Genomic DNA, 16,176 nt, shown 5'->3' with positions numbered 1-16,176 from the left:
CTCGTCTCTTAGTTGAGATGTTGAAGGCTGACATTCAACAATATTTTATAACTTGCCTAAGGTCATGTATAGGTAAGTAAGTGAAGATTTGAACCCAAGTGGCTAACTCCAAACCCTGTGTTCTTATTAGCAAAACTATGCTGTATCATTATCAAAATGAGTTGGAATAAGGGGAAAACAAACTTTGCTGGAAATATAAAGATATTCCTTGTTCTGTAATAAAGGCTGATTAAACCATGTACTTAAAGACCAGACTGTAAAAAGACCACCCAGAAGAAAGAGACTCCTAAGCAAGTGCCCTCTAGTTTGGCAGTCAGGCAGACCCTGATAACAATTTACAAATGACTGAGAAGTACCTGTAAAACTTTAGCATTTGGTTGAAGAGGTTTAATGATTAGCTGCTTGCCTGCTGTATAAAGAACCTTTTCTGAATCAGGGCCCCACGCTACTGAATACACTGGTGTTCCTGTAAGATGGAAAAAAGAAAAAAAAAGGCTGATAAACTTTAATTATTATGCCTTATAAAAAGAGAGATTGTTAAGAGGATCAAAAAAAGCCATATGAAGTGTCATTTCATTTCTTCTCTTTTCAATGGACATTCAAATTAGAGTACAGTCTGATGTTGAAATGCTGACTGGGTTAATATTGACCTTTGAAAATCTACTGTGAGCAACTGACATACTACATTTTTAACTAATTAGGATCTTGCTGAGAAAATATGGAGTTTTTGGAAATTCTATATAGAGTGCTACTGAAATACATAAGATAAAATAAATATACTTCATTTTTAATATATAAAGGAATAGCAGAAAAGTCATGATTTATCATTTCCCATCATTGACAGCCATCAGTATGTATCTATTTATTGGCAGCAAATGTTTTTACATTCATTTGCAACTAGTTCAACAAATCATGTTGGTTTAAAGCAGCAGTCTTGGGGCTTGGCTGCACATTGTAATCACCTAGCAAGCTTTTTAAAAATTTTTATTTTTAATTTTTGTGGGTATACAGTAGATATATATATTTATGGGGTACATGAGATATTTTGATACCGGCATACAATACATAATAACTACATCAAGGAAAATGGGGTATCCATCCCCTCAAGCATTTTTCCTTTGTGTTATGAACAATCCAATTATACTCTCACCTTGTTGTGTTATCAAATACTAGGCCTTATTCATTCATTCATTCTATTTTTGGTACCCATTAACCACCCCACCTCCCTCATAACCTGCTCACTACCTTTCCCAGCATCTTGTTACCATCCTTCTCTCTATCTCCATGGGTTCCATTGTTTTGATTTTCAGATCCCACAAATAAGTGAGAACACGCAATGTTTGTCTTTCTGTGCCTGGCTCATTTCACTCAACATAATGAATGAACTACAGTTCCATCCATGTTGTAGCAAATGACTGAATCTCATTCTTTTTTATGGCTGAATAGTACTCCACTGTGTATAAGTACCACATTTTCTTTATCTAGTCATCTGTTGATGGACACTTAGGTTGCCTTCAAATGTTGGTATTGTGAACAGAGTTGCAACAAACACAAAAATGTAGCTATCTCTTTAATATACTGATTTCCTTTCTTTTGGGTATATACCCAGCAATGGAGTTATAGCCATCAGTATTAAACTGACTCAATGCATAAAGTAACTTAAATTTTACATATTAAAATACAAATGGTATACTCACCTTATAAATTAATTATCATACCTGATGCTACAACAGGCAACAGAACTTCCCCTCACATGCTGCTTAAGCAGCAGACTAATGGACAGAAATAACTTCATCCCGAAATATCTAACAACCTCCCACTCACGAATTCACAAATGGCAAATTTTTTTATATCAGATTAGGGAAAGTTTTGTTATCTATTAGGTTTGGCTTTAGCCTGAAAGCTTGGCTTAAAAGAAGCTCCAATATCTTATAACTAGCATAAAGTTTACTTCCAGAGGAAAAGTACAAGTTTGATTTACCTACCACTCTATAAACTACGTTACACTTGATAGTGTTTTCAATTGCCAATAGGAATTTAGAGACGGTATTTTTAAACTCAATTACATTTAAGTATAGTATTTCTTACCTTAATTACTTTCTAGATTACCTAATGTCTTCTGGAAGACTATACTTTATGTAAGCCTAGTTTTAAAAAACGACTATCATATTTATTGAAAACATTGGTTATACGGCAGTAAATAATCTGTTTTCCACTTGCCCGGCACAGCTGCCTAGTCATTAGGCAGGTGAATCAAGGTTATGTAGTTAATCTATGAAATAGTAACCCAATTATATTTACAAAACCATCTTTTAAAAATTGTCTAGGACTCTTAAATCAGACTGTTGTAGTAATTGACTTTCTGTGAATCAATGAATCAATGAATAAATGAATCATTAAGAAATTTACATTCTTAGTAGAATAAAATCTGAATTTCATGGTTTGTGGGCAATCAATAAAATTTAATTGTTTATTCAAATGAAAAGCCCAACTGATGATATAATCAATAAATCAATGTCTTACTGAATAAATTTCAGTAAGACAGATGCTTTTGTTTAAGAGGTACTCTACTTTTTTTGTGCCATTTTCTCCCTAATAAAAACATAATTCGATTGTGAGCAAGTCCCAATGGTTTATAGAGGTTAGAAAGTCTAGTCTAGACCCAGTCCAAAAAAAAAAAAAAAAAAAAAAAAACCCTGAAACATGTCTTCCACAGTTCAGGAATAAAATGTCTAAATATCCTGTTAAGTCAATGACATCTAGGATTGTTCTGTATCAAAGGAACCCACGGAAATTCTTCCTGATGAGATGGCCAACCTCAGAAGGTACTCCTCCTTTTTCTGTACTTGATGAGTATATTTTCTGGGAATATTCTCTGGGAGTAGCCAGGAGTTGACCTGTGCTTCAAAAATAAATCTCCAAATGAACGAAGTTTAACCTTAATAAACTCCCCAAAAATAGAAGTCAAAATTTCAGATATTTCAAATGTAGTTCTTGGTGAGGACTGGAAAGGAGTGACAGGCACTTACTAGCTAAGGTTGTAGAATTATATAAGCCATCTTTATTTCCATTATTATAGTTATAATTTTTGTACAAAAAAGTAAATTAATATGTTTTAATTTATAGCCTATCAAATCTTCATAAATACACTAAGTAAAATTATACTTTCCTGGCGTGTATACCAAACTGTGACAAACATCTACCCTCAAGGAAATAATTCAGTAAATACAACTCCCATTGAGTTATACAGGATGTGACTTTAAGGCTTTAGTTGTGGTAAAAGGCACGGTTGGGGTACAGAATGAGGAACTAAGGACTCTTTAGTCCTCTTAACTTTAACATTTAATTTGTGGTCCCATTAAGTCAGCTATGACACCATTTCCTTGTTTATGAACCTTTCTTCATAGTATTTATCTTCCCTTTTGGGACAAAGAGATAATTCATTTCCTGCTTATAAAACAAATTTGTAAACAATAATGCTAAAGAAATAAGTATAACTATATAATAAAAGAAAATAAGCTTATAAAGAAAAAGTTAAGTAATTCCTTTGTTATAACATGTGGTTTTCAACCACATTCCTTCATAAAAATACAAGCAATGGAAACAAATAAATTATTTATTTATGATAAATAAGCATGGTCAATAGATAGGACTCATTAGTTACTCTCCTTAACCACTAAAAATTCAAAATGGATATCACATCAAAAACCTTGATCTTTATTATAATCATTCCTTATACTTAAAATAAAATATTAAGCATTAAACTACTGTATATGTGAACATTTTCTTTTCTAAAAGGAAATAAACTACATAGCTATACAACTTTCAATTTGGGTGGTTCTAATAAAGATCATTATTAAAAGTGGAAGAATCAGCTTCACAAAATGATTTGTATTATTATGAAATCCATCCACTAGCATTTTAAAAATTTATAATATTTCAAATTTTTAAAATATACTTATTAAAGCATGAATTATTCCCAGTGCTATGTTTCGCTTCGCAAAGTCAGCATGGAAATAACAAACTTAGCCTTTGGATTGAATTACTTTAAAACAAAGAGTTTAGCAAATTATGAAACAAAATGTTATTTATTTCATCATTAACAAAAATGGACAAAAAATAAAAAATAGCTTTATAATAGTTTTTTACTTTTTATATTGGAAATTTTAATTTATGCTCCATTTCTGCTAAGACACTCAAAAAGATCTTGTTTTTCTAACTTTGTACACTAAAATCATGTGACCTTTTTGACATTTTTTAAGAAACCACATGCACCTGGGGTTGTGTTAAATGTCAGACCCTTATCTCTCCATAAAACAAATTATCTAAATTCTTTCAACCTGTTGAAGGCATTTTAAACCACAGAAGAGGAGACAAAAATGTATTTCCATTGTTTTAAGGAAGTACATGGTTAAATAAACCGTGTTTTTCACATTCATACCATAAAAGTATCCCCTAAAAACGTTGTTTTTGTATGTTTTTAAGAATGCCTTTGAAACAAACTGTTCACTACTATAATAAAGCATTAGCTATCTTTGCCTTGAATGCAGTATTGGTCTATATAGTGAACAGAAGTAAAGTACTTGGAATAGAGTCTGGCACTATACAGCACTATCTGTTAACTACTACTACTACAACAAATTATTTTGTAATGTAATAAGCAAGCATTTGCTTACTGTATTGTTCATAGCAGTAGCCATTGATTTTTTTTTTTCTGTTTTGGCCAAATCATTGGCATTCAAAAACCAAGAATGATTTCCTTTTCATTTTATTTGTAGGAGACATGAGCTAACAATAGTTAATCAAGTGGGATTTATTCAAAAAATTCCATGCTCCATGCTTACGTATGTCACTGGATCAATACAAGAAAACGTTTAAATAAAGGCATTTTTTTTTTTAAGTTTCTATCTTCAACCACTTCTCCCTTGGGAGGTCTCAACTTCCCCACAGCTTCACCTTTCACTTAAGGTAACTGACTCCCAAATTAATATTTTAGCCTTTACCTCTGAGCTCCAACACATTTCTACTTGATCCAAAGAGATCTCCATCACAGAGCTTCAAATTCTACATATCCAAAACCATCACCCCTCCGTGTATATTTCCTAATTTATCCCTCTTTGAAGTCTTTACCCTTACAGGGTACATCCCTCTCAGTCTCTGAGAACTATCCACTTTTCCAACCACTATTGTCGATGCCTCTATTCAAGCCTTAATCGCTGCCTTTGTTCAAGTTTTCATTAGCACTAGCATAGACAATTTGAAACCTTACTGGCTACCTCTATTTAATCTCTACCTCCTCTAGTTTTTAACTTTATTATTACTGCAAAGGGAATCTGTCTAAAAGATTGGCATTATCTTTTACTTTCCTGGTCAATTTTTTTTTTTTTTTTTGAGACGGAGTCTGGCTCTGTCGCCCAGGCTGGAGTGCAGTGGCGCAATCTCGGCTCACTGCAAGCTCTGCCTCCCGGGTTCACGCCAGTCTCCTGCCTCAGCCTCCCGAGTAGCTGGGACTACAGGTGCACGCCACTACGCCCAGCTAATTTTTTGTATTTTTAGTAGAGATGGGGTTTCACTGTGTTAGCCAGGATGGTCTTGATCTCCTGACCTCGTGATCCGCCCCCCTCGGCCTCCCAAAGTGCTGGGATTACAGGCGTGAGCCACCGTGCCCGGCCCCTGGTCAATTTTTTAAAGGTTTTGTATGCTTATAGAATAAATGCCAAACCCCTTCTTTTAGCATCCAGGACTGTCAGCGTTTCGGTCCCCTTGGCAGTACTATCCTTCACGTGGCCTACACTCTGGCCCAAGGAGTTAGCTCCCACTCACCTGACTTTTATGTCTCACAGTCTTCTGTCTCTCAAGCCTCTTATGATGCTAAGCTTCTTAACAGCTTCACTCCAATGCCAACAAGCCCATTTCCTTTCCCATTTCTTCACTCTTCAAAGCCCAGTTCAAAAGATGTTGCAATATTTGCCAGGAAGCCTTTCCAATACATTCACTCTCCCCAGAACACTAATCTCCACCCTCTGGTCCACTCCCACCTGCCACCGACAACACCTTAAGCACATTCCCTTGTATTACAATTATTTATTTATTAATTTCTATTGATTGATTTTTTTGAGAAAGGGTCTTACTCTGGCACCCAGGCTGGAGTGCAGCAGCATGATCACAGTTCACTGTAGCCCCAACACCCATGGGCTCAGGTGATCCTCCCACCTCAGCCTTCTGAGTAGCTGGGACTACAGGGATGCACCACTATGCCCGGCTAACTTTTGTATTTTTTGTAGAGACGGGGTTTTCCCATGTTGCCCAGGCTGATCTCCAGCTGGGCTCAAGTGATCTGCCCACTTCAGCCTCTCAAGTGTTGAGATTACAGGCATGAGCCACTGTGCCCAGCCACAATTACTTATATTTACAGTTTACCTCCTTTACTAAATTCATTATAGACAAGTTCCATGTTTTGTTGTTCTATTCCTCCACTTGAAAACAGTGTGGGAAAAATGTCCTTAAAGGTTTGCAGCATTACTTTATATATTTTAATTAGAGATTAAAACTGGAACAATGACACAAAAGATATGGCCTAAGTATAATTATCTCTAGTGTACATATTATTTTTCTCTAATAAGGAACAATAAACTCCCCATAAATACCAGTAAGAATCATTTTTAAACTAAGTCAAATCCCCCCACCCAAAACTGAGATTAAAGTATCCTCTGGATTAGAAGAGAAGTTAATGACTATGGCTTTTTCTATCTGAACATCTGGCTCCAATAGTCAAGAAATGAATTCAGGAATTAATCTCTATTCATCAAGAAATATGTATAATGAACACACATAGACAAAGTCACACAGATGCTTGCAACACTGTTTACATATTTCCAAATTTTATGATAATTCAGGTTTATGTTATTTCATTTTTGTGTCAAAATTTAGTTTCTCCCTTCAAAGGAGGCAGTAGTCTTGCACTCCCAGCTGCCTTGGCCTTCTTACTTGAGCCTTTAGCATCCAGCTCTCAGTAGTTCAGATTTACAATCACCCTCAAAACTTGCAATCTCTAATAGATCAAAGAAACTTTATAAGTAATTAGGGAACTTTCCTTTTGGGTTACTGTCATTATAACAACTTAACTGCTCTACTGGTTTTTCTGGAGATGAAAAAGGAAAAGTCTATGCCTTATGAGGAAAGTATAGGGGGCACCAATGATTAAACACTCAAAAATTAGATGCATAGTTCTACAGTAAGTTTGTAATTCTTGGTCCAGAAAAAGATATCAGATTACTCTGTTGAAATACTAAGAGGTTAGCCAAAATGGGAATATCTATCTAATTTAATTCTGCTTATTAATCCATAATTAACAAACTTTGAATGAGAATAATAAAATTAAAATAGGACAAAAATGATAGTCATTTCAAAGTCATTTGATGTTAAGGAAAACACATTTTAAATGTTGATGGGTAATATCATTACATGATATGATGCATACATAAGAAAATCACCTGTATTATATGGTACAATCTACATTTACCTTTTAAGAAAATCTTGTTTACCCATCTATGGGAAGGCAGTGAGGGGAAGAGCATCACCATCCCCTCTCTAAAATAAACACTACACACAAAACCAACTCAAAATGAATCACAGACCTGAATGTAAGCACTGAAATTTCACTGTAAGTGAAATTTTTATGGCATGGGATTAGGCAATAACTTCATCACTAGAATATCAAAAGCAGAAGCAAATTTTGTATTTTTTGTAGAGATGGGGTTTCGCCATGTTGCCCAGGCTGGTCTCAAATTCCTGAGCTCAAGTGATCCACCCATCTCGGCCTCCCAAAGTGCTGGGATTACAGCAGTGAGCCACGATGCCTGGCCAAAACGTCCTGATTTTGAATATTGGGTCTCCCCCATGCTAGTGGGCCAGATTAAGCTCAGAGGCCATCTATTTGTCATCTCCAATTCTTCATTGTGAACATGTGCTTCCAACCAGCCTTTCCAAGTCTGGAGACTCTGAATGTATTTTCCCCATAAGAATAAAATAAGTAGCAATTTGGTTTCCAGACTCATTATACAGGAAAACTACAGCACTAAACTACTAGCACTATTATCACCTAAACCAGTGATTCCCAGCCTTTTTGGCACCAGTGACTGGTTTTGTGGAAGACAATTTTTTCCATGGACCAGGTAGGGGTGGTTCAGGATAATTCAAGGGCATTACATTTATTGCGCACTTTATTTCTATTATTACATTGTAATATATAATGAAATAATTATACAACTCACCATAATATAGAATCAGTGGGAGCCCTGAACTTGTTTTTCTGCAACAAGATGGTCCCTTCTGGGGGTTATGGGAGACAGTGACAGATCATTAGGCATTAGATTCTCATAAGGAGTGAACAACCCAGATCCCTTGTATGCACAGTTCACAAGAGGGTTTGTGCTTCTATGAGAATCTAATGTCACCACTGATCTGACAGGAGGTGTAGGTCAGGCAGTGATGAAAGTGATGGGGAGTAGCTGTAAATGCAGATAAAGCTTTACTCGCTCGCCCACCCACCGCTCATCTCCTGCTGTACTGCCCATTTCCTAACAGACAACAGACAGCTACTAGTCTGTGGCCCAAGGGTTGGGGACCCCTGACATAGACTAAACAATTAACAATGTTTATATTAAACAACTTCTTCCAAGTTTCCATTTTAGACTCTGGAATGTCTGAAATGGTGAATCCACAGGTAGTAAATGGGAAGGAGATAACAGAAAAATTGAAGGAATTGGAAGAAGCACTGGGAGGGCACTGGTGAAGGGTCTCGGGAAAGAATTCAAATCTTCAGACTGGCACAGTAGCTCACACCTGTAATCCCAACACTTTGGGAGGCTAAAGCAGGAGGATCACTTGAGCCCAGGAGTTCAAGACCAGCCTGGGAACATGGCAAAATCCCAGCTCTACACATGTACTCCCAGCAACTTGGGAAGCTGAGGTGGCAAGATCGATTCAGCCCAAGAGGAGGAGGTTACAGTGAGCCAAGATCGAGCCACTGTACTCCAGTCGGGTGATAGCAAGACCCTGTCTAAAAAAAAAAAAAAAAAAAAGAAAAGAAAGAAAAAGAAAAAATCTTCTATGGTGGATAGTGGGATGGGCTTTTAGAATTTCTCTGAAGATCTGTGTCATCTACAGGCAACAAATTGATAGAAGAGAAAAGAAAGGAAAAATGGATATAGCATTTCAGCTGCTGCACACTGTCTCAGCAGTAACAGCAGCTGAAATTCTTGTAGTTCTTCCAAAAGGCCAGTGATCTCCGGAAGAATTCTGTCAATTATTCATAAGTGATTCGTCACAAAGTGAGAATGTCAAATAATAATCCTTAAAAGAAAAATCTATGAAGCCAAAAGTAAATCCATCTGCCTATTAGAAGATTAAAGTAAGATTTATGTTCTAAAGGTACATTTATTACTAAAGTAACAATAAGTTGACTTTTGCTGTTAACTGAAACTTACCCATGGCTACTTCTATGAACTCTGAATTTTCTACTCATGAATAAATATTCTACCTTGAGATTATCTGTAGCAAACATTTAAGCTTAGAAAAGAAATACTACCTAGTATTTCTGGTTACCTTTGCTAACATTCAGTTAATACACAGCTAAACAAACGCAAGTGATTTGAACCTTATCCTAAAAGTAAACGTGATTTTAATAATAAAATTTGGAAATTTTTGGAAGTCAGTTATTGAAAATGTTTCACAATATGACTTTATCAAATAGTTCTGAGGAACAGTCCACAAGTTTTTTGGCAACCTAAAGATCAGCTGATACGTGCTCAGGTAAACATTAAAACTGCCTACTGTTCCTACGTAAAATCTAATTAAGAAAATTAACCTGTTACACAGAAAAAAATCATATGTAATCTAACTTCCAACAGGAAGGACCATTGGATTGACTTTATGGCCACTCCTTTCTATTAACATAAAAAATTAAGATGCTCCTCTAAATAGTGCGGTTTCAGATTCTTAATGTATCTGTTCCCCTCCATTAGTATAGAAATCAAACATACAACTTAATTTGGAAAGGGTGTTAATATTATGAAGTTATCGGGGGTTTTAAAGTAAGGAGATACTCAGTATCTTTTTGTACTATGATTTACTTAACTAGACACCCAATTCTATTCTATATGATATGCTTCAAATGTTTCACAATTATTTTTTGAAAATATTTAGCTTGTAACTGCCTTTATAGAGATTCACTAACATAAAAAAAAAAGGCCTTGAGTATTTCTTATATTTCTTGGCTTGAAATAATAGCGTTACCATGGTACATCAGTTACCAAGCAAAGAAAGACAAAAAAGTATAAAATATAAGAGATTACTGTTTCGAACTCAACCAAAGTCAGTCTCAACCACCATATTAGATTGTTTCTAAAGGAAAACTTTAAGGCATTTTTGTATTGTATAATTTGCAAAAATGAAATTGTCAATTGTAAAACATACCTTGCTGAGCTAAAGTTGATCTAAGCATCCCAGTCTTTGACCAAATTTTTATTTGTCCATCTTCTCCAACTATACAGGGAAAAAAAATTCATCAGTATTTTTACCTATAGAAAATAAATTTAACCATTAAATTTGCATATAAAAATCAACAGTATCTACCGCATATTCTTTTTTCTTCTAGGCTTCCTCAAATCATGGAATATTACTACATATTTAAAATTCAGATACAGTTTTTTTTTTATTTTTTTATTTTTTTTTTTTGAGACGGAGTCTTTCTCTGTCCCCCAGGCTGGCGCGATCTTGGCTCACCACAACCTCCACCTCCTGGGTTCACGCCATTCTCCTGCCTCAGCCTCCCGAGTAGCTGGGAATACAGGCGCCCGCCAACACGCCCGGCTAATTTTTTTGTGTGTTTTTAGTAGAGACGGGGTTTCACTGTGTTAGCCAGGATGGTCTCGATCTCCTGACCTCGTGATCCGCCCGCCTCAGCCTCCCAAAGTGCTGGGATTATAGGCTTGAGCCACCGCGCCCGGCTAGATACAGTTTAATTAAATGACAGAGTACTTTATAATTATCATTTAATAGAAATTACTTTGAAACGATTTATCAAAGTAGCTTAACTTTCATGACTAAAATTTTTATTGTATTTCCTTCAATCTTAGAAGACTTGTAAGTATATTACTCAAATAATGTTTCCTTTGTCACTGCAGTCTCCATCTTAGAATTCTAAGAAAAGTGTTTCCAGTGTAATAAGAAGAGCTTCAGCCAAATTCCAGTGAGTTGGGAACCGAATGAAGTGAGATAATAGACTACTCTTTTGAACAGCTTCACTGAAAAAGGGAGAAAGAAAATAGTTGCAGGTAGAGAGAGCTGTTTGTTAAGAGAGGGATTTCTATTTCTTCTTAATTTTTAAGATGGGTGACATCTGAACATATTTACAAGCTGACAAAGAAACCATTGGAAAAGATGTTAAAGATACAAGTAAGAGAAGGGCCAATTCACTGAGGAAAGTCCTGGAGAAGGCCCAGAGTATAGGTATGGTGATTTTAAAACACCTCCTCAAATTCTTTCTTATTCTTCAAGAGGCACAGTTTAATTTCCCTCTCTTCTACTGCGGGCTGTACTTAGTGACTTGCTAAGTTAACAGAATATAACTGAAACAGAGTATAATATCTGAGGGTACACTACAAAAGATACAGTAGCTTCTACCTGGCTCTCTTTTGGATCACTGGGAGACACCAGCTGTCATGTTGTAAAAACACTTAAGCAACCCTATGGAGATGCCCATGTGGCAAGGAATTAATTAAGGTCTCCTGTCAAAGCCAGAGAAGAACTAAGGCCTCCTACCAACAACCATGTGAGTAAGACATCTTGGAAGTGGATCCTCCAGCCCCAGACAAGCCTTCATATGACTGCCGCCCCATCCAACAATTTGACCAGAACCTCATGAGAGGCTCTGAGTCAGACAGAACCACCCACCTAAACTGATCCCTGACCCACAGAAACTATCAGGTACTATATGCTTATGATTTTAAATCACTAACTATTAGAGTAATTTGTTATGAGCAATAGATAACTAATGTAATAGGTTGAATCCTTAGAGTAGGGCAGGGGATTGGAAACAGACAGAATGGGGATAACGATCAGTTATATGAGAATATTTGGAATTTTCAAATTTTAAAGAATTACAACTTTTATTTATTCCATACTTGACCATTCCAAAAGCCTTCTTTGATAGAACAGTCTACAAAGGTCACATAAGAAAATGATTAATATAACATTCTGAATTATAACATTTATATAGCAGTGTAGAACAACACTATGCCAATTATTTGCTATTAGACAATGAAAGACATTATTGCTAAATGAAAATATCCTGTTTCTTTGGAAATTTTTCTTTAAAATATTCATTTCAAATGTCATTTTTACAGACAACTTACCTGTAACTAATGCTGTTCCTTCATAATTCCATCTTCCTGCAAGTACTGCTCCACAGTGAGCTTCTACACTTTTTTCCACTCTTCCTAACTTGGAAATCAGATGAAATTTACCTGAAAGAAATTACATTTGAAAAATCTATTTTATATATTCAATCAACAACAAAAAAAATCTACTACTAGACTAAGTAATAGGCACTAGAGGCATAAAGGCAAATATTAACATTATAATTATTCTTAATATCACATATAAATCTATTGGAAAATAGGCACAAAAACAAAATTATTTAAATATTTTAAAATAAATTGAAAATGCATATGCTTACTTGGTTCAAAATAACTATACATGCTCATAATAAGGAAAAATCCAAATTCATAAACCTTTTGATTTAGTTAACATAATTTAAATACCTATGGTCTGGGTATATGTCTATGCTTCAGAAACAATGTGCCAATAAATATACCACACCTATGGATGAGAAAGTGTTTTAAATTACCAGTTGTATATTACTAGAATTAATATTCATTCAGAAACCACACTGATCCTTTCTTGGCTTCTTGTATCACTTATTCTTTGCACTGTTGACTTGTCTCTCTGACATCTCTTATATAAATAGCTTATGCCCTTTAAAGTTTTACAGTGTTTTTACTTTTTGCCAATATATGTACATACTTCTGCAACTAAGTGGCTTGCTTTTGTCTACCTGTTGCCTGACACAGTATAACATTATATAAGGCAAGTATTTTAAACTTGGGATTATCCATTTTACTATTTTGGTTCTTCTCCTTTATACCTTTTCCAGCTTTTTTATAGCCTACAAAAAAAAAAAAAAAGTCAAGACTGCAAAACTGTGCTTAAATGGAAGACTTTCTTGACATTTCTCTTGACCCTCCCTTGGCCACATCACAACAGTTTTATGTCCCTCTGATTTATCATAGCACTATATACATATGTCTATTATGTTACTTGTTTCAAGGTTTTATATTCACAGTTCTTAGCTCTGTCCGCTGAAAGGGCCTTGAAGCAAATACACCCCATTGGAATGAGCACAGCTAGCACTGTTATCTTGTTTTTTTAAATACCATTAACCACCAGAAAAAGAACAGGTCTCTGTGGAAAATGGCTGATTTGGGGGCTGGGACTAAGAAAGTACAAGATAAGCCTGGAACATCTTGTGCCAGCCAGGAAGTGCTCAAAAAATGATGACATATAAAATTAAAAAAAAAAATCACTGTAGCTGGCTTGATGGGGCTCCCACTGGCCAAATCTGGGGCACTTTTAACATCAAAATTTAAAAATGATAATGATAATATATTTATGAAATAAAACAAGAATCTACAAGTCTAATCTGACCCCCAAAAAACAAATAAAGATATAGGCATGGGACAGGAAGTTCTTCCTTGGAGTAGAGTACCAACTAATCAATATGGAAGGAATTACGGAGTTGGAAAAATCACCATTTGGCAAACCATCTTAGTAATAAATGATTCAGCCAAGAGTCATCAATAGACGCTAAGAGAGTGGGAGGAAGTTTGATGAGAAAGATAATATTTTTACATAGTCTCAAAGTATCTTTTCATAAATTATTAAAAGGAATAAATAACTTTACAGAGATTAACTTAATGAACATGAACTTATTAACTTATAATTAAGGTTAACATCACCAATAATGGGTCAAATCAACATCATAAATCTCCTAATCTGATGCCCCGAGTATTCCTGCTAAGGACATATAAATTGAATCTAATCATGAGGAAACATCAGACAAAAACAAATTGAAGTACTATAAAATAACAGGCGTATATTCTTCAACACTGTCAAGATCATAAAAGACTGAAGAGTTGTTCCAGATTAAAGGAAGCTAAAGAGACACAGCAAAAACAATATGTTATCCTGTCCCCAGCAAAAATAAACTTCTATGGAAAATTAGAATGATTATTAAAATTTAAATATAAACTATAGATTAGATAATAGTATTGCAGCAGTGTTAAATGTCCTGATTTTTATCAACAAATTGTGGCAATGTAACAGAAAATTCTTATTCTTAGGAAATGCATTGAAGTATTTATGGTTAAAAGTAGATGTCTGTAAATTGCTCTCACATCTTTCAGAAAAAGGGTGTGTGCTGGAGGGGAGGAGGGTTTGTGTAAAAAGAAACAGAGCCAATACTTTGTCCTAACGTATATGGGACAAAATGTTAAACTAGTGAATCTGGATAAAGGACATGCAGGAATTGTTTGTACAATTCTTAAAACTTTTCTGTAAATGCAAAATTGTATCAAAATAATTGTTTAAGTCAAACACTCCCTTTATCACTTGAGGTAAACTAAATTCTAGCTGCGGTTCAGGGCCAATCTTCTAAGTGCCAGGCACTCTACCAAGTGATTTTACACATGTATCTCATTTAATCAAGTTTCTGAAAAACAAAGTTTTAAAAAACTACCACAAGTCTCTCGGTAAATGAGGTGTAATCTGATATTATTGTTTGTCCTAACATCCTTTCCATCTTCAGGTTACAAAAGCCCTCTTCTCTTTCTCTTTTCCTTTGCATGTGGATGGCCTGAGGCTGGATATGCTCAATCAGTGTCCCATTGTCTTTTTTTCTTTTTTTTCTTTTTTTGAGACAGGATCTTGCTCTGTCGCCCAGGATAGAGTACAATGGCACAATCTCGGCTCACTGAAACCTCTGCATTCCAGGTTCAAGCAATTCTCCTATCTCAGCCTCCCGAGTAGCTGGAACTATAGGCATGTGCCACCATGCCTGGCTAAAATTTTTTTGTATTTCAGTACAGACGGGGGTTTCATCATGTTGCTCAGGCTGGTCTCGAACTCCTGACCTCAAATGATGCACCTGCCTCAGCCTCCCAAAGTCCGTTTCTCTTGACTAAACTTATTGACTCAGTGATGGGCATATGACCCAAAATCATTTAGGGTCCCTCTGCAAGCTGCCTGCACAAGGTACTGAGGAAGAAGCAGTCTTATGAAATATGATGAGCCTTGGGCTACTGGCCACCGTCATACTCACCATCATGTTCACCATGTGCAGAGAGCCTGCCCAAGAGATGGTGAGAACAGGGACCTGATGCAACTAGTGCTTGATCTACCCCTACAGCGGGGTGAACCAAAAAACTCCATTTGTGCTTAAGTTAGCCAAGTAAGTTTCTGTTACTTTCAGTGAATGTACTCCTAATTGAAACAGCAGGTAAAGTATAACATAGATGAAAACAGTTCAAGTATTTCTAAGAAAACAAATATAAAAACATACCCTTAAAAAGTGAAAAAAAAATCATACTTTCTATTCACCAATAAGAAAGCTGCAGTCAAATTATAAAACTCTTCAACTCTGTAACTGAAAATTAACATGTACTGGAAAATAAAGTATATATTTTAACAGATAACTTACTAAATGAATAGGTATATCTTTTCAGTGTGGTTATATTAAATTTGAAGAATTTAGAAACTAAAACTATGATAACAGCTTAACTCAACTCATAAGAGTACTAAAAAAGTAAAGCCAGCTGGGCATGGTAGCTCATACCTGTTATCCCAGCACTTTGGGAGGCCAAGGCAGGAGGATTGCTTGAGGCCAGGAGTACAAGACTAGCCTGGGCAACAAGATGAGACCCTGTCTCTACAAAAAAAAGTTTTAATTAACCAGATGTAATAGTGTGTGCCTGTAGTCCCAGATACTCAAGAGGCTGAGGCAGGAAGATTTTGTGAGCCCAGGAGTTTGAAGCTACAGTGAGCTATGATCACACCACT

At 35.6% G+C, this 16,176-nt stretch overlaps 1 protein-coding gene across 3 annotated transcripts in view; it reads right to left on the bottom strand.

Moving 5' to 3' along the window:
- Positions 1-16,176, bottom strand: part of LOC116463446 (intraflagellar transport protein 80 homolog) — a 148,981-nt gene that overhangs the window by 106,660 nt on the left and 26,145 nt on the right. For 2 of the 3 annotated variants that reach the window (XM_058434626.1, XM_032146558.2), the window contains 3 exons: positions 12,417-12,527; positions 10,477-10,545; positions 357-466 (listed from right to left, as the gene is read on the bottom strand). In XM_058434626.1, coding sequence (XP_058290609.1) covers positions 357-466; positions 10,477-10,545; positions 12,417-12,527 — 290 coding nt within the window. Of the gene's footprint in view, positions 1-356; positions 467-10,476; positions 10,546-12,416; positions 12,528-15,952; positions 16,046-16,176 lie in introns of all 3 variants that reach the window. The other variant, XM_058434625.1, reaches the window with a different exon arrangement.

The sequence above is a fragment of the Hylobates moloch genome, unplaced genomic scaffold, assembly GCF_009828535.3.
Source record: "Hylobates moloch isolate HMO894 unplaced genomic scaffold, HMol_V3 SCAFFOLD_36, whole genome shotgun sequence".
In the NCBI taxonomy this organism is placed as follows: domain Eukaryota; kingdom Metazoa; phylum Chordata; class Mammalia; order Primates; family Hylobatidae; genus Hylobates; species Hylobates moloch.
Note: the sequence above shows the minus strand (reverse complement) of the source record. Positions and strands in the feature narration are given on the sequence as shown.